At 36.1% G+C, this 14,140-nt stretch overlaps 3 protein-coding genes across 5 annotated transcripts; all 3 read right to left on the reverse strand.

Annotated features, from left to right (window-relative positions):
- Positions 1–356: 356 nt before the first annotated feature.
- Positions 357–2,158, reverse strand: LOC119992455 (protein BRI1-5 ENHANCED 1-like). The gene is made up of 4 exons (XM_038839146.1): positions 2,020–2,158; positions 1,240–1,770; positions 690–888; positions 357–498 (listed from the first exon to the last, which is right to left on the reverse strand). Exons 1-4 carry the CDS (start codon positions 2,156–2,158, stop codon positions 357–359), a joined length of 1,011 nt encoding a protein of 336 aa, XP_038695074.1.
- Positions 2,159–4,171: 2,013 nt separating this feature from the next.
- LOC119993395 lies at positions 4,172–7,752 on the reverse strand. Of its 2 annotated transcripts, XM_038840533.1 has the most exons (3): positions 7,634–7,752; positions 7,257–7,541; positions 4,172–6,373 (listed from the first exon to the last, which is right to left on the reverse strand). In XM_038840533.1, exons 2-3 carry the CDS (start codon positions 7,372–7,374, stop codon positions 4,770–4,772), a joined length of 1,722 nt encoding a protein of 573 aa, XP_038696461.1. In that variant the 5' UTR covers positions 7,375–7,541; positions 7,634–7,752; the 3' UTR covers positions 4,172–4,769. The 2 variants fall into 2 exon arrangements, with proteins under 2 accessions (XP_038696461.1, XP_038696460.1); XM_038840532.1 differs by having other exon boundaries at positions 7,257–7,726.
- Positions 7,753–10,320: 2,568 nt separating this feature from the next.
- On the reverse strand, positions 10,321–12,854 carry LOC119992969. 2 transcript variants are annotated; one of them, XM_038839822.1, is made up of 3 exons: positions 12,717–12,854; positions 11,598–12,062; positions 10,322–11,084 (listed from the first exon to the last, which is right to left on the reverse strand). In XM_038839822.1, exons 2-3 carry the CDS (start codon positions 12,036–12,038, stop codon positions 10,494–10,496), a joined length of 1,032 nt encoding a protein of 343 aa, XP_038695750.1. In that variant the 5' UTR covers positions 12,039–12,062; positions 12,717–12,854; the 3' UTR covers positions 10,322–10,493. The 2 variants fall into 2 exon arrangements, with proteins under 2 accessions (XP_038695749.1, XP_038695750.1); XM_038839821.1 differs by lacking the exon at positions 12,717–12,854 and having other exon boundaries at positions 10,321–11,084; positions 11,598–12,697.
- Between the last annotated feature and the right edge of the window lie 1,286 nt (positions 12,855–14,140).

Below are 14,140 nucleotides of genomic sequence, written 5' to 3' on the forward strand. Positions count from 1 at the left end.
TGGTATAAGTTTCAATTTAATTGGGTATGGGATGGAGCTTATAAGCTAGTATAAGTTAGTTTATAAATTGAGCATTACGAGTAGTTCACATGACACTAATGTGTATGCTATCGAGTTCGAGCTCTTCCCCTATATTCAAAATAGTTGAAGTCTCTCGATAGTTTCCAATTTAAGATACAAGAAAATAAATAAATCCGAAGAAAAAGAGAAATTAAACAAAAATTCAAACAGGAAAGCGGATTCGAACCCTGATTACCAAGGTGATCCACACAATAGAAAATTTGAAAAATTAGTCAAATAATTCTTCTAAATACACACAAATGTTTTAGGGTGTTTGATGTTCTCATACTACTAATTCAAAGAAAACCCTTCTGTTTACAGCATCCAATAGCTCCATCAAGCATTTCATATGGACCATACTTGAATTTAAATCCACTATCCAATAGCTTCTTTGATGAGAGGCTAGGCTTATTCTTATCTTCAATCTCCTTAATCAGACTGCAATTAAAACAAAACAAAATAACTATGAGTAATAATAAAGAATCAATTAGTCAATTGAAACACCAACAAGAGGTGGCTTAGTTGAGAATCGGCTGGGTTAGACATATGTATGCCCAAAGTTCGATTTCAACTGCAAGCATATTGAAGCTGGATTAATATACAAAATATTCAAGGAAGGAAAAACTCACTCAATTGGCAGTTCAAATTCTGGGTAATTTGTAGAGATATAGTCATACATTTTATGCACTGTTAATTCTGCTGATGAACATATATACCTCCCTTTTGCATTGCTCGACTCAAATAGGAAGATTTGTGCATTTGCTACATCATCAATGTGCACCATGTGATAAAGATAGAAACAAAGATGCTTGTATTCATCCATTTTCCCTGCACATACATTAAAATTCAAATTCAAAAAAAATATTGCGAATCACGGATATTCTCCTAAAAACTGGAACTTAACGCCCTTTGTGGGTCGGGTTTCGAACCAAAGAGAGGCCATCAGGCACGCACGTATAGAAGTTTCCCACTTGATAATATGATAAGTTGGGTCAAAGCCCAGCGCGTGGCCACAAAGGTATTACTCGTAGTGTGAATCGTACTCATCACCTCCCGAGTCCATATAGTTTAACCCCATAAAGATTCACCAATTAGACTATCGCCCAACTAGTTATTTGTGTATGTTTATCCTAAAAAGTAAAAAGAAATCAAGAAGAAGAAGAAGGAATTGAGACTTACCAAGAATCATAGCAAGCGTGACATAAACAGAACTAGGCAGCTTAGGACAGATGAAAGGTCCAACAACCAAAGGAAGAACAACAGACACAACATCCAAACCATTTTTCTCTCCAAAATCCAGTGCTGCCTTCTCTGTTAGAGTCTTGGAAACTGTGTAAGAAGAGCTTGTGTACTTGAATCTCCTACAAAACTCAATATCACTCCATGTCTCCTCATCCATTATATCAAGACCTCCATCATTGATCATGACTGCAGCTGCACTTGCAGTGTAAACAAACTTCTTCACAGTCTTGGAATCCATTGATGCTTTCAAGATTGCTTGCAATGCTTCCAATGAACGTTTGGTCACTGTTCCTTCTGGTTCTTTGCCTTCAATGTCCATTGGGTGTGCAAGATGGAAGACACCAATTGATCCTTCAATGGCTTCTCTGAAACTCTCTGGTTTGTCCATGTCTGCTTTGAAGATTTTGAGCCTTTCTGATGCTCCTGGAAGGCTTGTGAGGAAGCTCAGTGTGTTTTTGTTCTTGGGTTCTGATTAAATTAAACCAAGTAGCTAAGTAATAATGGCACAATGTTGCGAATTGAGTCAATTTCAATTTTAATTTGTCTGCGACCTGTTTTATAGCTTTAATTTGAGCCGCGGATCCTACTCTCGAGACGGAAATAAGGGCTCAAATTTTCAAAACTTTGTAAATTAATCAAGAGGAACAAATAATTTAGTTAAGAATATAAGTATCTATATATATATATATATATATATATATATATATAACACATTACCTAGGTTTGATGATGATGATGATCTAACAGTGGCTCTAACAGAGTAGCCATGTTGAAGAAGCCTCATAATCAACCATGAAGCTACATGTCCAGTTCCTCCTGTTACACAAACTGAACCTTTGTCTTCCTCCATTGACATCTTTCTCTCTTGTGTCTCTGTGTATTCAGTTGAGAAACTTGACTTTTGAGTTCTTAAAAACAAACCATACAGTGATATATACATATAGTTGTATATAATTGATATGTGTGACACCAAATTCATCAGTTTTCTAATATTCCTTCACAATCATCTTATATAATAAAGAATTTATTTAACTAATAGTGGTTAATGGAACCATTAATCTATGCACATATCTTTTTCTAGCTGTTAGCATATCACTCTCTAATGGAGGTTCTTATGTTAGGGTTTCACTAACTGCTAAATATACGACATATTGTTTATGAAGCTCTCTTTTTCTCATATTGGGTTGGATATGTATATGTATATATATATATAGAAGAATTCTCCTATGTGGACCAAAAAGTGTGGACCAAGTTTGTGGACCAAAATCCAATGGTTGTAATCAATCACAACATAAGTGGGGGCCACACATTTATTATGGGACCCACCACATCTATGGTTGAAAAACAAGTCCACAAACTTGGTCCGCACTTTTGGTCCACATAGGAGAATTTCTATATATATATATATATATATATATATATATATATATATGTAAATATTTAATATATGAGTAGAGGACCACAATAGAATGCTTTAGTTAATGTGAATCTATGTCATGATGTAATATTGATGATAAAATAAGTAATAAAGAAATTTAATGTTTAGGAATAATTAGTCGTATGTATACCTGCGTTCAACGCGTCTTTTATTTTATAGTTAGTTTGAACAACTCTGAAATTCGAAGTCTGAAATGTGGTTGCTTCTTTGAGTTTTGCTTTGCAATGTCAATATGATTTTAATGAACAGAAGCATGCATCAATGTGCTCCGTAGGATAACAAAAATTAAGAACATATAAACATTTATATGATGATTATTGTAGATTCTAAAATAAAATTAATAGATACGAAATTTAGACATATATCTACATAGTTTTTGAATAATCAAGCTCTCGTTGGTTATTCTCCGTTATTCTAACGATTTGTTGTATTATGATAGGCTAATAATGAGTGACATGTTAGATGTTGTATATATAGTTTTTTTTTTTTTGTGTGTGCAATAAATAAATGAAGATACATTTTAACAATGCAAGTACATGACTACATTTTTCTATATATTATGCATCTACATGTATAATGCATATATAGAAAGAATATATTTATTTTTCAAAACAAAATCCATTAATTGTAATAATTATGCATAGAAAAAACAAAATTTATGCATTATGCATGTGTATATGTATAATGTATATAAAGAATATATTCATTTTCAAATGCATATTTCATTAATTGTATTAAGATATTCATTTTCATTAAAAAATATCATATATGATGCATGTGTTTTAAGACAAATGTATGCAATAAATATGCATCTATTTAAAGGGAAATATCCACTACAAAAATGCTATTAACCACGACAATCGTGGCTGACACTTTTTAAAAAGCGCCGACGCTCGATAATCATAACGGCGCTTTTAACAAAACCGTCATAAAATTGACAATTTACCGGTGCTTTTCCAAAATGGACAGCAACGTTGTCCTTATCGGTGGAAACTTGAATTGATTCGACAACAAATCCAACCTAAGTCTAAACTCGTTGGATCTCCTCTGGATTCCTTTATAATTAACAAAAATGAAATCACGAATCTCATATCTACGTAATGTCCAACACAAACGAAAAGGCATATGAAAATAGGGATGATAATAATTAAAAAGAAAATTATGGTAATCACCACATGAAGAGACCTTGTCGAGAGGGAGAGAATGATCAATTTGTAATAATATTGATTTATAAAGAAGTTTTTATTGTCAATATAGAAGTGGAAAGACATGTTCAAATGTTGTTGCCATATATTCATTTGGAAATAATCAATTTGACTAGAGGCTTTAAAAGGTAATTAATTACCACATTAAATTCACAAAAATTAAATACAATTAAACCTCCTTTAGAAGGTAAATAAACCATCACATTGTAAACACAACTAAAGAGTCTTTAAAAAAATAAAATTAAAAATATTTCAACTTCACCAAATTAAAATGTGTACACGCGTAATATGCTGATGTGGCGCCATAGAATTCCACTAAATTTTCTCCGCGCTTCAGTATTACATTTATGTAATGTAATGGAATTTTCATCCCCCAACACATACAGACCTTGATGAAACAACAATGCTAATTGCTAACAATACAATTGACAATGTAAATCAGGAGAATGCTTCTGGGAATACACAAGCCATCATATGATAAGTAGCTTCAAGCCTTCAATCCATGGAGATTTTTCATTTTTCCTTGACCAGGCAGCTCTAGTTTCCGAAGCTAAGACTCATTCATGTTGGGGGGGGGGGGTGTTCATTTCACTCTCCATCTTTACTGATTATGAATGTGTAATCTCTTGAAGGAAATCAACTAATCTGCAGAAGAATCCGAATCTCCTTGCATAAGCTGATGAACCCAAGAAGAATTTGTCACATAACAACCATAGAAGAAAAGAGCAATGGTTTCCTATGACTGCTGACAAAGCAGAAACTGCAGAAACCATAGGTAGATATGCAAGGAAGCATGGAAGATTGGAGTTTTATCCAGGGAAAAGTCAACAAATCTCATCTCCCAACCAATTGTCCTTCTCCTTTGGTCCGGTAGGCCCTTCTTCGCCATAAAGCGCGGTGGGAAACAGGTCAAAGAGAATCTCAACTGAAAAACGGGCGAAAAATGGAAGAAGATGAATGATCTTTTCTATTTCTGAACGTGAATCATACACTATGGTTGGTCCCCATTCTCTCATATATTGCAGCCAGCATGGTTCTGCAACAACTCCATCTCCAAGATACTCTGCTGCTATTATCTGATACTTGGTGCTTGAATCTACAAAGAAATTGCTTCGAGCACAATCATTTCTCGCTCCAATTCCAAGCTTTGAAGACCCTTGAAGGTGGATTCCAGGGTGGGGAAAACTAGCATGACCGTGTTTTGATGAATAAACTATTGGCTTGTTTCCTTGAATGAAATCCAAGTTCGAAGCATCCACCCATTCACCTCCACTATGCTGTGAGAAGAAAACTTGCCATAGCTCTCCCGTGAAGTTACTCACACGGAGTGTGAAGTGCTCCCAATCACCTACATGTTGTCCTAGTCTGTTCATTGCTATACTCATTAGCTTGATTTTGATGGTAGATGGTCCATTGAAAGGACAAAAAACCCACATCACAATATCAGTAAATGTCCCTCCTAGAGCTGGTTTGACATGAACATAGAGCTCAGAACTTTCCAAGTTTCCGCTTTTGACATCATTTCTTGCATCATCATCAGTTGGCAGATCAATCCAGTACGCCCCATCATTTTCTCCTCCCGGGGGCAAGTTCGACCCCCTGTAATCAATTGGTTGACCCTTATTTTTTCCATCTTCATAAACAACTGCCCCATTTTTGAAAAACCATGGCACCGATGAGGGCAAACAATCCTCATCAGGATGGAAAAATACTGTAGGGCCATAGTTCTTGATGAGTTCGTGAATCTGGTTCACATTAGGCATCGCAAGTAGGGAAGAATCAAGATTTTTCAAGCATGCAACATCTAGCAGATTGTCTTCAGAGCTCAAGTCGGTGCCACAAATGAATGTCCCTACAGAAACCCCTCTACCCAACACCCCCCTCATACAAGGTCTTGTGTTCCACACCTGAAATGGGTAGTTATTAGATTGTGAATCTGTTGAAAGCATAAGATCAAATGTCTCACAGGTCTCTGTAAGATCCTTGCGGACACATCTGACTTCTTCGGGTTTAGGCTCTTCTGGGTTGTCAGTGACCACAACTCCCATGGCTTTATAACCCTCCGGAGGATTTGGCAACCAAAAATAACCCGACCCATAATTCTGGAATTTTTCACTCCAAATCAGTGAGTAACTGAGTGGTTTTCTCAGAGCTGGAGACTCTAATATTGAGTCACAGTCACAACCGACTTCTGGTTTGGAAGCTTTGATGTCACGAGCCACAAGAACATAACCTCTCAGGGGCTGGTCATTGCGCTGACAATAGTAGCCGAGGCAGTAAAAGCCATCTGGAATACCCACAGGCTTGTAGAATGTAGCACCTTTGGATTTGCCACGCAATAGATTGGACCTCCAAACACTTTCAAACTTGGTGATTTTGATAACTTCTATTTCCCCAAGGTTTATGCTTCCAGTACCGAAGCCTTGGCCTGAAAAGATGATAACATAATACGTCTAAGACCAGCTGATACAGCAATGATATTTGAAAATGAGCATAGTAGGGATATAAATAAGATAAAACAACCACTCTTAAAGTACTTTAGGGTCAACAATTCAAAAACTTTAACTAAAACAACTAATGAGTCCACCAAGTAGATACTAGATAGGCTAAATAAGCCCAAGTGAGTTAGAAGAATCAGACAAGAAGCAAAAGCCTAACCACCTCCTCCTTTAAAGCAAAAAAGAATGCTTATATTCCAAACACATGAGGCTCATATACCGTAGCAGAAAACTTTTGACCTAAGTCCATATTTTGCAAAGGAGTACCCAACATTGACCTAGTAATCTTGCACAAGCCCCAATCTTTGACCAAGTCCAAGACACAAAAGCTTCATGCTGTGCATCCATTTTTTAAATATAAGGACAAAACTAAAGCAGTTTTTTGCTTTTCTTTCTTTCTGAAACACAAAATCCTCCCTGCTTCACAATCTAAAGGATTTTGGATATAAAAATAATGGTGCATACATAAAGATCAACCCAAGATTTTCTTAATGAAAATGTTCTATCCAACAAGCAAATCTGGATGGGAAAGATTGAGTTCAAGTAAATGAATTAAAGCATAATTAATCAACAATTCCATATTTCTTTTCTGACTGGGATCAACAAGATCCATCAGCCATAATCTAAAAGGACCACCAAAGAACAATAAAAAGAGATTATCGTTAGCATATGCTAAGAATCTTTCTCTTTGAATATAAAGGCAGTTTGGCAAACAAATTGATTGAACTCCAACATAATCCACAAATTAGTTTCAAGAGGGGGGGGGGGGGGAGAGAGAGTTGGTCTGGTACAAATTTTTGTGCAAAATCATACCTTGAGGCCATTCCGGTAGAGGTGAAGGCAAAGAGAAAGGCTTGGGCTCTGAGTACTGTGGCTCTGGCCAACATAAGTCAGAGACTTGGTTCCAATAGAAACACCCACATCCAAACATCCTTAGCTCAGCCGATTCTCACAGAATCAAAGACCCACCAAAACCCACGAATTATATGCAATCATACACGATCATCAACCTCCCTAATCTCCACACAGAGAGAGAGAGAGAGAGACTGTGCAAAGAAGGCACCTTTACCTCAATAAATCTTCACCAAAAACTTCTATCTAACAAAAAAGACACAGTAGAGAAGTTATGATGTGGAGATGAAAGGCTGATGATGAGAAAATTGGTTGCTTTTGCTTTGGTTTTGGCTTACTTCCCACTTTGGATTTGGAGTTTCAGTTGAATTGAACCTTTCTCTAAAGTCAGGAAGGAGCCATTTGAGCTGTTCTTTCCTGCCTCCTACCTTGCTTTAGTAATGATTTTTTCCTTTGCAATTCAATAAAAAGCTATTGTACTACTCCCACTCTCTCATCTACTCTCCTCACCCAAAAATCAAAAAATAAAATAAAAGATAATATAAAAACATTATGTAGTTGTGGTAATTATATTCCAATATTCTGATACCCGAGTCATAGTTAAAATGATAAGAATGATGTGTATCATCTTGATGATCAGAGTTCGAATTTTCCTCCCCTTTTCAAAAATAAAAAAATATTATATTCCAATATTGTGGATACTGCATGCAATTTCGACATTTAATTGGAATTACATTTTAAGAGAAATATGGGTATGTGTATTTCACGCGCACGCCTGAGGCGTGGATATATCCGACGTCCTTTAAAAATGTGCCGTTTAGAAACGATCCTCTGCTGCATATTTACAGTAATCATGCTCCAACCCTTTTTTTTTTTTTTCAATTTCATTTTAGTGGATGGCATTGGTCCCTATCTAATCGTCCACCAATAATTCTTTAATCACGTTGACGATTATTCGATATTGAAAGGTTGGTATGTGATTATGTCATAAGGTCCACCAATGAAGAAGAAAATCAATTGGTCAATTGTCATATCAAAAGCAAAACCCTAGATATAATTTTTTTTTTTAAGATTTAATTGTATTCATTCATCCAATAACTTATGCAAGAGTATTTGACGCTCGTGAGCACTCAAAGCAACCATAAAAAATGATTACATATGAGAATTTCAAACAGAAACCCGACTACATTGATAAAACATTGGATTACCAACGACAACGGGATATACGTTATTGAAATTCATAACATGCTAATAGATCTCTGATCATATACGTTCTTGAAATCAAACTCTCTCTCAAACATAAATCCATGGGATCGAGAATTCCTTCATATGTCCATATCATGAAACAAATAATAATAAAAAACATTAAAAACTTTATTGGGGAGAGGAGGAGTTTAGTGGAAGAGAGCATTGACTCCTCTCCAAACTTGAAAAAGGATGCGACGGGTGGTTTTAGATAGAAGACGGAGAGAAAAATTGATCCTTTTTTTTTTAATAGAGAGAAAATAGTGGTTCTTCAATGAAACATTGTGAATATACCCTAGACGTAATACTAAAGAAATGTTAATGATGTAATGATTAAAAAGGATTTAGCTAATGAAATAAGCGTATTAGTGTGCGTCTTATTACTGGTTTCATTGTTAACACTTTAATGTGATTATTGATTAAATTAGTGAAATGATTAGGTTCCTCACCCAATTGTATTAAAAGATTTGTCTAATTTATTTATTTATTTTTGTGAAAGATCAAAGATGTTGATTTTTCTTGGATAATATTCAGAAAGAAAAATAAAAAAATATATATAGTAAAGCTCATTTGGGTGGTTGTAATCAAACAATCAATAATCTCTCCAATTCTCTGCTAACTAAGATGCTCATAAAAAATAGCATATTCTTGCAACTTGCAAATCTATTAAATAAATTATCTATTAAATAATTTTTTTTTCCATATAAAAATTCATCTAAAAACTTGAATTACTTATTCAGGATGACCGAGTTATTTGGGGATGAATTATTCTCTAATTTTAATACTTAAGTTTGATGTGTTATATTCATATCATATTCCCGTGATTTAATAAATAAACATACATGCAAGCTTGTCTTTATATACAATGATCAACAGTTTTATAGATCCCAATATTCGTTTCCATGTTAGAGCACTCACATTAGTATTTCTTAAGCGATTCTCTATATTACCTCCTCAAACACCATTTTTTGATAATTTACCGCTTCTCTATTTAACAATCACTGTATCAGTATCTCTATTATAATCTCTACTTCATTAAAATCTTATTTTTTTTCTTTCTTTATTGATTTTATATTATTTAAGAGAGGGGTGGGATGCAGGAGAGAGGAGAGAAGATATAAAAATAATATTATTTTAATAGTTCAAAATGCTTGTCCCCGACTGAGGTCATGAGTTCTAGTCTCACCTCCTCCGAATATTTACAAGGAGATGTGTGGGCTTGATTTGTGCCTCCTGCGTGGGGCCTGTTGACACATGTACTTTCATAGGCTTGATCTGGTGGTGTGTCGTATATTGTCTTTGTACTTGTACTAAAAAAAAAAAAAATGCAGTAGTGATTATTTACTTGTAGATAATCAATACTGAAGTTATCTATTATACATAACTCTAACACATTCTGATACAATTGGTTTTTTGCCCAAATCTGAATTTTCTATTATCTAAAATTCCTACTTGCATCAATTTAGAGCTCTTATATAAATGTAATAGATCTGAAGGACTTTTGTGGATCTTAGGATTGGTCTTGCAAGTGAACCGATGTTTCAACTTTGAAGGCCAAATAAGAGTTTTGGGCTTAAAGTTGCATAAAAATTATTGAACAGTGAGGCCCACTCTCATGGGCCTAATTAGGGTCATGCTTTAGTTGCAAGCCCAACTATCTTGTGTTTTCCAAATTTTCTTTTCTTTTTTTATTTTTTATCTCAAATTCTTTTATTACATTGTAAATTCTTAACTTCTTACAATGTGAACAAGAAAGAAATACAATCCCTCTACAATGCTAAGCAAAAGCAAATAAAAAGAGAATTATATATACCCAACCTGCTTGGCCATGTATATGCTCAAAATTACACATTCATGGCAACCAAAAACAAATTGTAATATCAATCATTTTTCATGATACAATCTTTCAAGGAAATTAACCTAAAAAAAATCTAAACAAGAAATTTTTCATCCTCAAATGAAGGATTGACTGTAATTTTCATCCACAGAACTAAGGTGACAAACTTTGCCATCCTCATTGACCCTCCTCTTACTATTCCCTCCACAAGTGATCGATATTTCACACCCAAAAACGTTACCAAAACACGAAAACAACCCTGAATCTGATCTCCGCTCTCGCCTCTGCCTGCTCTTTGACAACATCCTCTGAGTGTCGTGGTCGTATACAGGAGGCAGCTCTGTCCTCCACCGCTCCAGCTTCATTTTAAGACCCTCTTCACTCTCTTGCTCTGTCCAATTCTTCAATATTGTGTTCTCCTTGCCATGCTGCGACTGAGGAGTCCTGTACAACCCTTTCGCTATTGCTGCAGCCACCACTGAAGCTGACGGCCCCACGTCAGAGTTACAAAGTGAGCCGTTGACCATGCTTCCATCTTTTTCTTTCTGCTTGCGGATGGTAATAATCTCTGATATGCTCATAGCAGAACTGTTGCAAATGGAACCATTTCCTCCATAACAGATTGAGCCACCATTACCACGTTTTTTTGGATGTTCATCCGTTGTGCGATCTGTGACATCGCTTTGTACACGGCGTAGACTAATAACCTGATTGTAATGATCATGATAGTTAAACCAACAAGCTTGAACAAAATGTTGAGGATACTCAATGATGAAAATTATTTATGCAGATTTATCTAGAATTAATAGATAAGCTAAGTCGCAAAATATTAAAGAGGCTGGGATAGGAATGACATATTATGAGATTCCAATAAGGTCTTTGAAATTCAACAATTCTGAGTCATATGTGCTTTGGAGGAGAAAAAAAAAACAATCTGAATTCTTTACTGACATATGACAATACTTAATTCACAAGATACAGATTTGAATTTCTTGAGAACCAATGGCGCAGTTACAAGAAATCTTTATCCGTTAGGATGAAGTGATGAACCTCCCTCAGCAACCAAAAAAAATGTATTATCATTATCATAATCATCATCTTCTAAGCATTGACATCAAAAAATCCAGACGAGTAAAGAAATAAGTTTTAGTGCACTAATTGAAATCCTTTCTTGGTTGTTGTTTTACCTCTAATTATACTAGCAAGCAAGAGCAATATACCTGCTTGTGATTGTCCTGATCGTTGACATTGTGAGTTTTCGCATCCATCGAGTCATTGAATCCCACAGCAGAGGAGCTTAGCTCGTTGAATAAAGGCATGCTACGCATGGTGCTGTTGAGGAGGGCAACACCCATGTTGATGATCCCTTGGGGTCTCCCAGAGGGACGTCTAACCTGGAGGGCAGTAAAACGCATGTTGGAACCAAGGTCAGAATCAAAGAGGTTACTAATAAGGACGCGGACGGAGCCAATCAGAACATCACGGAGCCATGCCACAGCATAGATCTCAACCATGATAGAGGATTCCTTGTCATCAAGGAAGACATTGTCGACTCTGAACACAAACTTTTCATTCCATGTGGGATTGAAGTAGCCGCTCTGGTCGACCCTGGTTGTGAGCTTCCGCTCCGGATGCACCCACACCACTGCATACGTTCGCATGGACTTGGAAACCGGTGCCAGGTCCTGGGCAGAGATGAGGTTAATTTCTAAGAGTTGGAATGGACGATGAGACATGGTAATTGACTAATTAAGGCAGGATATTATCAATAATGTGGTGGTGGAGGGGAGTTGTGGGAAGACCAACGTGCTGGTTGCTCCCCACCCGTGCGGCCGTTGCCCACAAAGGGTTTGAAGCTGCCTTTGTGAAACCCTTTGTGGGATGCAATTACATAGGAATGGAGGGAAAGAAGAGGGAAATGATTATTAGGAGGTGAGGCTTATGGAGCGAAATGCAAGCAGATGCGTGCAGTCTATATTTGTAACTTTGTATTATTAGGAGTGGCAAATTTGGGGCATGTAATGACTGAATGGTGATTATCTTTAGCGTCTTTGACTCCCCTCCAACAGATTCAGATGGGACAACATGGGCTTACACCATTGGAAGACTTTCAGAAGAATAAATTATAGGTAGGCTGCGATAAGCTTGGAACTTTTCTTTTTAAACCCACCACAGTTGGATATAGGTAGGCTGGAAAATAAACCCCAAATATCTCAACTTACTCAACCACCATATCCAAAAGGACCAAAACGCTTTTACTCTATGCTTTTTCATCAGCACTTAACAAAAACCTAAGAAGTTGAATATAAAGATTAAGAAACTAGAGTACCAAAACTTACCAGTTAAAAGGAAACAGCTTTGATCGGCTTCAACTTCCACATGGATTCAATCTTGAAACAACTTACCCTCCAATCTGAGACACTCTTTCTCATATTATGCTATACACTCTTTGTTTCAACTGTAATTAAAACCCATTTGGATTTTAACACATTAGTGTACAGAAACTGCACAACCCATATGCTCACGGGCATATCAACAAACACTAAACCTTCACAGACACTGTCTTCTCTTTTCCAATATCTCCTTTCTCAATCGTCCCACTCCAAGTTTACAAAACCACCGTCACCGGCATCACAGGTCTCTTCCATAGCTGCGTCAACACCCTCCCTGACATTATGTCGAACACTTTGTGTGCCTCCGCTAGGGTCCAACTCAAAGGACGCTACTTCCTCTACGCGCCGGAAGACGCCAGCCATAACGACCAAGACCAAAATGCTTTGTTTCACAAAGCTTGTAGCAAAGAAAAGGCGGCGACTGATGAGTTTCTGGGGGCAAAAGATTCGGCTTTTGCAGAAACGGAAAGTGGAGTGGTGGATAGCGGAAATGGGTTTCTCACAGCCAGGTACGAATCGGTGGAGTTGATTGTTTGCGCAGTATGAAGGGGACTTGGGTCCTTGTTGCAGTTCAGATTGCAACAGGAGAGCGCGGAACCTCCCTTTCAGGCGGCCATGGAGTCTTGGACAAATGTCATTTATTTACTATCATTAATCCCCAGTGAGTGGAGTAGTGGACCACCCGAATCTTGGCGGGCCCACATAATTATCGTTATATATAGGTCCCACATATCGTTTAGTCAATCGGTCAATCCACAGTCAGAAATATTATATATGTTAATCTGTATTTTGACCAAAATATTCTCCTTATTATTTTTTGCTTTTTCTTCAATATTTTATTTCATACTTAAAGAGTATTCCCGACCGTCTCCCTATTTCTATCCCTATTCCGCGGTGCTACAGGATCATTCTTCTCGATCATGATCTTTTGAATATAAGGATAAGAAATATAATAAGGAGACGTTGAAAATGCTCTTAAAGCATGTCCAATCCTGTACTCCATTTTACATACATAATTTCTCTTATTTTAATTTTTAAGTAACAAGCTATTTTTAAGTCATGCGTTGGACATGCTTATGTCATTTTAAGTATATATATTTTCGAAACAATAATTTTTATTTTCAAATAATCGCTTCTGTTTAGCAAAAAAAATAAAATAGAAAGTCTTTAAATATTATTTTTGAAAGGAAAATTTTTAATTAATTAAAAAAATAGAATGTTCTTTAATTATTTGCTAAAAAGAAATAATCAGGTTTAGTTTAATTAATTTTTAATTTAGTTTAGCAGTCACGTAGCCGTCTTGTTTTCATAGAAATATGTGAATGTCCTTTAATTAATTTTTTTTCTTTAATCCTCGAACCCAGACAATA

This window comes from Tripterygium wilfordii, chromosome 23 (genome assembly GCF_013401445.1).
Source record: "Tripterygium wilfordii isolate XIE 37 chromosome 23, ASM1340144v1, whole genome shotgun sequence".
Classification (NCBI taxonomy): domain Eukaryota; kingdom Viridiplantae; phylum Streptophyta; class Magnoliopsida; order Celastrales; family Celastraceae; genus Tripterygium; species Tripterygium wilfordii.

Excerpts from the sequence above, each read along its gene's own strand:
- LOC119992455 (XM_038839146.1), bottom strand. The coding sequence starts at position 2,158 with ATGTCAATGGAGGAAGACAAAGGTTCAGTTTGTGTAACAGGAGGAACT. Across the intron at positions 889-1,239 it reads CACGCTTGCTATGATTCTTG|GGAAAATGGATGAATACAAG; the intron begins GTAAGTCTCAAT and ends ATGTATGTGCAG. Across the intron at positions 499-689 it reads GAATTTGAACTGCCAATTGA|TCTGATTAAGGAGATTGAAG; the intron begins GTGAGTTTTTCC and ends TTTTAATTGCAG.
- LOC119993395 (XM_038840533.1), bottom strand. The coding sequence starts at position 7,374 with ATGTTTGGATGTGGGTGTTTCTATTGGAACCAAGTCTCTGACTTATGT. Across the intron at positions 6,374-7,256 it reads TCTACCGGAATGGCCTCAAG|GCCAAGGCTTCGGTACTGGA; the intron begins GTATGATTTTGC and ends TCATCTTTTCAG.
- LOC119992969 (XM_038839821.1), bottom strand. The coding sequence starts at position 12,113 with ATGTCTCATCGTCCATTCCAACTCTTAGAAATTAACCTCATCTCTGCC. Across the intron at positions 11,085-11,597 it reads ATCAGGACAATCACAAGCAG|GTTATTAGTCTACGCCGTGT; the intron begins GTATATTGCTCT and ends CATTACAATCAG.